Consider the following 9160-nt stretch of genomic DNA (forward strand, 5'->3'; position numbering starts at 1 on the left):
TCTATGAGAATGACAAAGAAAATATGTTGTTTGATAATATGAATACGTTCATTCTTACATAATTATAGTTATTATCACACATTTTCAGTAATTAAATTGTCTATAAGGTTATTATAGAATTTTTATTATTATTTTCATTCTGTCAGAATGTTTATTGAGTTGTATTCTGTAAGAATGAAAATGAGTGAACAACGATAGAAATGAATAAGAATTAGTGAGAATGCATGAAAATGATGATATTTGTGTGAGATTGAACGTATTCACATTACTAAACAACCTATTTTGTTAGTAAATCTCATAGAATAACACTGTCCACAGGTCCGCACAATAGTTGTCCATCCACATTATAACCTAGTCCTATATATATATATATATATATATATATATATGTTTTTATGAACAATAATACAAAAAGCAAATGTTGGAGAAAGTAATGTGTTATTAAAAATCAACACAATAACTATTTAAGGAAAAAGTCTTATAAGAATGTGTTTATTTTGTATTTTTGTTTATCTTTATGTGTAGTATATAAATTAATAACAATAGGTTTTTTTTGTTAATTATTGTATCTTATATCTCTAACCAAATTTTGTTTTGAACGACAAATTAATCTATTTTTAAACTACTTTTAAATCTATATGTGTCTCGAGTTAAACTCTCAATCTTAAATAGGACAATACCTATTGTTACTAGACTAGAAACCATTTGTTATATCTTTATCTAAATTAGCTAACAAAATTAACGTAAAAAGTTCATTTCTACACGGTCTACATTTTATATATTCTTTGTTTAAAAGGAAAGTAAAAGAGAATGAGAATATTTTTTGGATTATTCAAATAAAAAACAGAAAAAATAGCATCAAAGTGGCAGAAGTGGTTTACTTGATGTAATTAATTGCAAAATTACAAGATTCCAAGAAATTTGTTGCAGGATCACGCATTTTGTCAAACATCTTCATCACGCTCACACGTGCTCTCGATATCCAATCCAACACCCAATTTCTTTTTCCGTACCCCCAATCCAACGACCCACAATCTCCATCTTTGAATCCTACATGCGCCAAAAAGAAAGCACATTGTCCATCACCAAAAAACGAACCCACCTCCCACTTCTTTTTCATCTAATTTAGATGTACCCCACCATTCATTTCACCCATTCCTCCTTCATTGTTGCTCAACAGATCAAGAACACCTTATGAGTTTTATGTCAAGAAGTTTGATCTATTTTCCTTAGGAATCTGGACTTTGGGTATGTTTCGATCGCTTTTTTAGTGATTTCGTTCATCGAATTTCAGTGGGTTGTTGTTAATTTTGGGGGTTCCTTTATGTTCGATGTTCTCGGAGTTAAATTGACAAGAGATCAAGGATATCTTATATGTTATCTTTTAGAAAAGTTTGATCTATTTGCCTTAGAATTTTGGATTTGGATATGACCTTAATCGATCTAGATATGAGCTTTGGAGCTCTGGAAATAAGAGTTAAGAGCTTAATGGGTTAAGCTGTTAGGACGTTGCCACGACACGGTGGGTTGTTAAGTCTCGCTACTGTTTTGTCTTCCTGTTACCACAAGGCAACCATGAGTTGGTCACGACGTAGTGCCTCGATGGTTGACTTTGACTGTTGATCGTTGAATATTTGACCATATCGACTTTTGGTCAACTTGAAGGCTTTAGGTATTAGACATGGTTTAACCTTTTGATTAATGTATAAGTGGGGTGTAGTACCAACCTTTACGTTTTTGGCAAACAATGATGCTTGTCTACTCTAATTGTGAACTTAGTTTTTTTCACTATACTTTGTATTAAATGATAGATCCTATGTATGTTAGGATGTTTATATGTTATAATGGACTATAAGGCAGGTAGATTTATTTATAATTAACTGGTTGGTTGTTTGGTAATTGTTTATATATATATATATATATATATATATATATATATATATATATATATATATATATATATATATATATATATGTCGACATATTATGGGTGGGTTAAGGGTGGTCCAACTATATGCTGAAGGCCAATATATCTATGCGGTCCACCTTTGTGCTGAAGGCCAAAGGGGCGGTCCAACTTATGCTGAAGGCCAAAGGGGTGGTCCAACCTTGTGATGTGGGCCATTTGTGCGCATGCATTGTATGTGTATTGTCGTGTGAAGTATTTTGGGATCCTCATTAAACTTTGACTTATAGTTGTGAATTTAAATGTTTTAGGTATTCTGAAGATCAAGGTAAAGTCAAGACATGACTGTACATACTATCAAGTTGTTTTCAAGATTTTTGAGAAGTGTTTGTTATGATATTTTGATTTTGATTTAATGTCGTGAAACAAATATTTGGTGATGTTTGACTTTTATGAAAATAACATTCAGTACCTTCAAAATATAAAATTTCTTACCATGATTTTTGTGACGTTACATATTTAAATGTTGAAAATATTAAAAATAAAAATTAAGAAGTCAGTCTAACTTTTCAATTCCATACCATGATTATATTTTTTTAGAGAAATTAAATATCCTCCTACTAATTGTTCATACAAATCTTCTTACTCAATTAAATAATGACATGCGTCACATTTAATGCTCATTTAATGATATTTAAGTATACTAAAATGACAAATGTCATTATTTAATTTGGTAGGGGGATTTGTAGGAATAAAAGTAGGAGGACATTTAATTTCTCCTTTTTTTTTATTATTTTATTGTTGTGGAAATTAAAAAGTTAGATTGAATGTAACGTCACAAAAATCATGGTAAAATATATATTATGAAATTGATGTGTTATTAAAAATCAACACAATAACTATTTAGGAGGAGAATACGATGATTGCTATAATACAAAAAGCAAAATTCGAAGGAGAAGACGATGATTGCAATAAATTTATGTGTTATTAAAAATCAACACAATAACTATTTAATGAAAAGTCTTACAAGAATGTGTTTATTTTTGTATTTTTTTTTCTTTATGTTAAGTAAATAAAGTAATAACAATAGGTTTTTTCGTTCATTGTTGTATCTTATATCTTTAACCAAAATTTGTTTTTAACGACAAATTAATCTATTTTTAAACTACTTCTAAATATTTACTTCTAAATCTTTGGTTATGGCAGACAAGAGTTGAACTCTCCGTCTTAAATAGTACAAACCTGATATCGTCATATTAGAAAAGCTTTGTTATATCTTTAACCAAATTAGCCAACAAAATTAATGTAAAAAGTTAATTTCTATATGGTCATTTTATACGCTCTTTGGTTAAAAGGAAAGTAACTTTCAAAGAGAATGAGAATATTTTTTGGATTGTTCAAAAAAACAGAAAAAAATAGCATCAAAGTGGTAGAAGTGGTTTACTTGATGTAATTAAATGCAAAATTACAAGATTCCAAGAGATTTGTTGCAGGATCACGCATTTTGTCAAACATCTTCATCACGCTCACGCGTGCTCTCGATATCCAATCCAACGCCCAATTTCCTCTTCCGTACCCCCAATCCAACGACCCACAATCTCCATCTTTGACTCCCACCTGCGCCAAAAAGAAAGCACACTGTCCAACACCAAAAAACGAAACCCCACCCACTTCTTTTTCATCTAATTTAGATGTCCCCCATCAATTCATTTCACCCATTCCCCCCTTCATTGTTGCTGCCCAACAGATCAAGAACATCTTCCGAGTTTTCTGTTCTTCTCAAGAAGTATGATCTATTTTCCTCAGGAATCTGGACTTTGGGTATGTTTCGATCGTTTTTTTAGTGATTTCGTTCATCGAATTTCAGTGGGTTGTTGTCAATTTTGGGCGTTTCTTTCTGTTAAATGTTGTCGGAGTTGAACTGACAAGAGATCAAGGATATCTTATATGTTATCTTTTAGAAAAGTTTGATCTATTTGCCTCAGAATTCTGGATTTGGATATGCTTTAATTGTTTCGTTTAATGATAAATTTCAAAGGAGTTTGCTGTCGTATTTTGGGTTTCTTTCTGTTTTATGTTATTTGGAGTTTAACTGATAAAGATCAAAACATCTTTCGAGTATTCGTTCAAAAAGTTTAATCTTTTTTCAACAATATGAATTCGGGTATGTTTTAACTTTTAACTATTTTATTCTTTGAATTTCGTTGATCAAATTCTAGGATGAATAACCAACTTTCTTTTTTATTTTGTTTAATGTTAAAAATAAAAAAATATTTGTAATCTAATCAAAAAGTTCTTTTTTTTTTCCCATCAATCTTTTTCAAATTCGAATTTCACACTGGTTTGTAGCTCAAGCTCTCAGATTTACAGTTTTAATGTCATGCAAATCTTTTCTATAAATTCTGTGAAATTACATCGTGTTTATATACTCTTATATCTTAATCTTTTCTCTTTGAACTCATCAAGATTTTTATTTATAATACTAATAATTCGACATACGAACATATATAATCCCATTATTGCTATTATAATTGTTCACCAGATGTTCACATGTCAAATTATTAGTATTCAAATCTCGATTAATAATGATAACGAAAATTACCCAAGAAGTAATTTTGTGTTTATAGTTGAATTAACCTCGAATTTTGATCATGTTATTACAGTTTTGGTGTAGGGGGATCATCAAAAAGTCGATTTCGATATAAAAATAGAGCAACATGCCGTGGACCTCTTTGGGAATTAATTATTGTGGAAAGTGTTTTCACTTGGCGCTCTTCTTTTTCATACTGTAATTCTATTTTCTCAGGTAAGATAAAAAGGGGAAATTTTTATTTTTATTTTTATTTTTCTTATTCTAATACATTCCTACAAATAAATTTCACAATCGTTATCAAATTTGCCAAAACCGAATGTACACCAAATTGAAAAACGATAATCACATTTATGATTTTTTTTTACAGAATGTGAAGTGCGAATAGATAATATATATATATTTTTTTTGCAGAGTTGTTTTTGTTAATTGTGTGAGTTGTTAGTATTTATTACTCTGCATATTGGTTGGAGGACTGAGAATGTACATTGGCATTACACAAAGGAGAATTGGATCTGTAAAAGAAGTGGGAAAGATTAAAATGAGTGTTGGAATTATTGCGTATTACAATTTGATGCAAGTTTGTCAGGTATATATCTTCTTTATTCTCTTTATTTTAAGCGAAATGTTTAGTAATAAATGAGTTTTTTTAATGGATTAATACTTACGCACTATTTGTTGACTTTTACAGGCTGAATATTTTCGTCAGTTGCTTAAGCCAGTTACGTAGTCTTCCAAAAGTCAAAGCCCTTTTTGGTCATTTCACATTAGAAAACCATAAATCTCTCAAAATCTGTTAGTTGTTGGTGATTATTATTAACATAAATCTCTTGGCCTAAAAATGGAAATAACTTGAAAGTGCATCATTTGCACTCTCCTCAAAATCCTAATTGCCTTTCAAGATTTTTCTTTTTTTTTTTTTAAAAATTTTTGTATTTAAAAAAACAAAACCACAAAATTCGAAAGCCACAGTTCAGATTTCAGAAATCGTTTTTTGGTCAACAAAAGTCAAAATGGGTAGTGGGTACTTCCCCGATCGCAATCTTTCATCCTTCTTTGGTCAAAATGTTGACTTTCAGCCTGCCCGAGACTGCCCGAGAAACTTTATTATATTTGACCGGACAGATAACCAAAGCAGGATCATGTACCATCCTGATACTACTACTTCTACTATGCCGGTGCGAAAAGACGAAAATGCCCCTGGAGTTATGAATGAAGATTTAGCTGATATAGATGCGTTGTTGAGCTTGGAGGATGAAGAGGAGGAATATGAAGAGGGTGATGACGTCAGCACGGGGCGTACAGGTGGATATGATGGAAGTGACACGTCAGATACTTGCTCTTCGAGCAGGAGAAACGGTGGGCCAGGGGTATTTTCGGGATATGAGGTGAAAGATAGTGAAAGAAAGAGGGATAAGATGAAGAAGATGGTGAAGTCTCTTAAGGGAATTGTGCCTGGTGTTAATGGAGGAATGAATACTGTTGATGTTCTTGATGAAGCTGTGAAATATCTCAAGTCGTTGAAAGTTGAAGCTCAAAAGATGGGGGTTGGAGATTTCCAGGGGTGAAATGACGATGGTGCCCTTGCTGATAAGGTGTTGTGTTTGTTTTGGAAGGTGGCTAGGTGGGTAGAATGGTAATTTTACTTGCTTTTCTTATGTACGGATGATGGATCTTTATGTGATGTTTATGATGAGTGGTTTTTACATGTTGCGTTTGATGCTTGTGGTTTTATTGAAGGGCTTTTATTGTGCTTAAGAAATATTTGGTATTTTAAGTTATTGGTAAGGAATTTTGCAATAAAATATTATAATCATTAAAGAAAGAGCAAAGTTATCGTTCCTAATTAGGGGTTGTATCTTTGTAAGACTTAAAGGATTAAAAAAAAGGGGTTGGCTAAAAAGACATCTCATTTTACCATTTAAACAACCCTAATTAATTTTTGAAATATATTTATTGGTTGAAATTGCATTGTTTTCCGAAAAAAATGATTTCAAGTAGTTAATTATAGGTTGATTTTTTATAAAAATGATGATAAGGTGTCTTAAAAAAAATTAAATGGAGAAAATCATGGCCTCGGCTCCGAAATGTCGGGGACCTATGCATTTTATTAGCTTTATACCTTGTCCCCGTGCATTTTATTAGCTTTATACCTTAAAAGTTAAAACCAATGAATTCTAAAAAAAATTACCCATGCAATCATTTTTTTTGAACGGCCGAACATCATATATTAGCTCAAAAAAGGATTTAAGCTAGAAACTCCTCATATATCAGCACAAAAAAGAACTTTAGCCAAAAGCTCAAGTCACGAAACAAAGGAGCTTAAAGTTGGAGACATACACCAAGCAAACCAATCTAAATTACAAAACTTGGATCTAGATTTAATCCAATTGAAAGTGTTAATACCAAGTAAGTGCTTAAAGAGAAGAAGCAACTTTATGGACCAAGAACAAGCAACAAAATTTGCAAGATATGAAAGGGAAGAAACCCTCATAATTTCGGCCATTTGAGAAGAAAAAGAGAAGAAGAAACTTGTCAAAAGAAGTAGCTTCAATTCATGTCTCATCCTTTATTTTATACAAACATTTAGTACAAAAGGCAAGGCTTAAAAGAATGTCTAAGCATTAAACTAAAAAAAACAATCCCATGCCTTGTCCCCGTGACGAGTGAAAGAGATACAACTCAATTGTTCAGTACTTTATCTGTAACTGGTTAGTTATATTCCAAGTATATGATTATTGTTGAAATAATGTCCAAGATCATTAACTATTGATAATATTTCTAATAATAGTAGGGTCCTTCTGGGTTGCCCTCAAGACCCAAATTGAGTAAAATAAATAAAGGAGAAATTGGTTTATTAATTATTATGGTTAATAATTAATTAGGAACTAATTGGAAATATATTTTGGGAATTAATTAATAGGTTAATTAATTAAAGGGTTGAATGTTCATTAATCGATGGTTGGTTAATCAGGAATGTTCCAGAACCTTATGGAATTAGGGTTGGATGAAAATCACTCCATCCCACATGGGAAATGAGTGAAATTTCGTGGTTAGACCTCCATCCCACATGGGAAGGAGTACTAAACCCTAGGAGGCATCCAAGGCTATAGATAGGGCCTTAGAGATTTCATTCCTCCTTGCACCTTGGCTTGAAGTATTCGCCAACCCTTCTTCCTCCTCCTCTTAGGGACGATTTCTAACCCCTTTGGGTTTGTGAAATTGACCCTTCTCCTAGTTATTTTTATTCCACTCTTTGGTGTCATTGGGTGTGATACCATTAGAGGGATTCTGGTTTGGATCCTTTCATCCAAGCAACTTTATGAAGGTTCAAGATCTCAACCATGGAGATCAAGGGCTACATAAGAGGTATGTTTTCTTACTTATGTTTAATGTTTTCTAGGGTTGATGTAATTAGCATGAAGCCATAGATCCATAGGATGCATGTATACTTAGGTATATCGTTGTTTCGATTTTTCCGCTGCCTAGTTTTAGAGTGTATTTGATGCGTAGAAAACCCAACAATTACTCAAAGTGACAAAACATTTGTACATGTCTTAAATAATCATATAATATGATAATTCATTAGTTTTATTCTCTTTATTATTATTTCTTACAAACAATAATTCCCAATATGTTGGTAAAATATTATTTATGTAACACCCTGTTCTGAAAATATTTGTTTATGGATTTCAGAGGCCCATGCTAGAGGCATTTCGGTCTTTTATGGGTCTTGAAGTTTTATTCGAGAGGTTTGGGGCCGGGGTGAAATGCTAAAAGCGTAGGGCTTCTCGCCACCTTTTCGTGGATATAAAGTTCGTCAGAAACGGATTTAGAACGAAGGAGTTATAGCACTTTGAAGTTATTGGCAATATTGGTCCTTAATGGAGAAAGATGGCAAGAAAGGACCATGCATGCAAGGTGGCTAGCGCAAGAGTACGCCCAACGTAAGGCTGGGTTACGCCCATCGTATAAGGTCATAAGGTCGCAGGTGTTTTTGGCGTACGCCCAACGTACCTCCAGTGTCCAGAAACCCTAACTTTTGGGGTGAGCCACTATATAAGGAACACAATGGCTCAAACCCTAGCCTCCTTATATGTTCCCCAACCTCAGAGAAACCCTAGAACGCCTCATCTCTTCATCCTTGGGTGATTTTGACCTCAAGAAGCTCATTTTGGTGGTGTAAGCTTGGAAGAAGAAAAGAGGAAGTTCGCAAGGAAGAACTTGGGAAGTTGGAGCTTATAGATCTGGAATAGCATCGTCATTTGGAACTCTTTGGATGTATAAAGTTCATAAATTTACTTAAGAAGGCTTAGATCTAGTGTAGTGTGGTTTTGGAGTTATTTTGGTCCCAAGAATGGACCTTTATGATGAAATCCCGTTTGTGAGCTTAGGGTTGCCACCCTCAGAGCTAAAAGGGTCCCATAAGCAGTAAAGTCTCCATCTTGAATGACTTAATGGGTTCATGCATGAGATCTAGCCCTCTTTATGGAAGAAGAATATCATTTTGGGAGTTTGGGCTTGTTTGGGTCAAGTTAAGTCACAAAGTTAGTGACTTTATGGATTAAGACATGGAAAAGGACTTGGTTCTGTGTTTGTAGCTTCTGGAGTAGAGTATTAAGCACTTAATGTGAAAGTGAATTAATAGCGGGAGTACGTTGAGC

At 32.9% G+C, this 9160-nt stretch overlaps 1 protein-coding gene across 1 annotated transcript; it reads left to right on the plus strand.

Moving 5' to 3' along the window:
- Positions 1 to 3555: 3555 nt before the first annotated feature.
- On the plus strand, positions 3556 to 6204 carry LOC145061827 (transcription factor bHLH144-like). Its single transcript, XM_079009400.1, has 4 exons — positions 3556 to 3727; positions 4570 to 4712; positions 4911 to 5085; positions 5188 to 6204. Exon 4 carries the CDS (start codon positions 5510 to 5512, stop codon positions 6062 to 6064), a length of 555 nt encoding a protein of 184 aa, XP_078865526.1. The 5' UTR covers positions 3556 to 3727; positions 4570 to 4712; positions 4911 to 5085; positions 5188 to 5509; the 3' UTR covers positions 6065 to 6204.
- The last annotated feature ends 2956 nt before the right edge of the window (positions 6205 to 9160 follow it).

Source organism: Lactuca serriola, chromosome 7 (genome assembly GCF_051521515.1).
Source record: "Lactuca serriola cultivar US96UC23 chromosome 7, Lser_US96UC23_V15, whole genome shotgun sequence".
In the NCBI taxonomy this organism is placed as follows: Eukaryota; Viridiplantae; Streptophyta; class Magnoliopsida; order Asterales; family Asteraceae; genus Lactuca; species Lactuca serriola.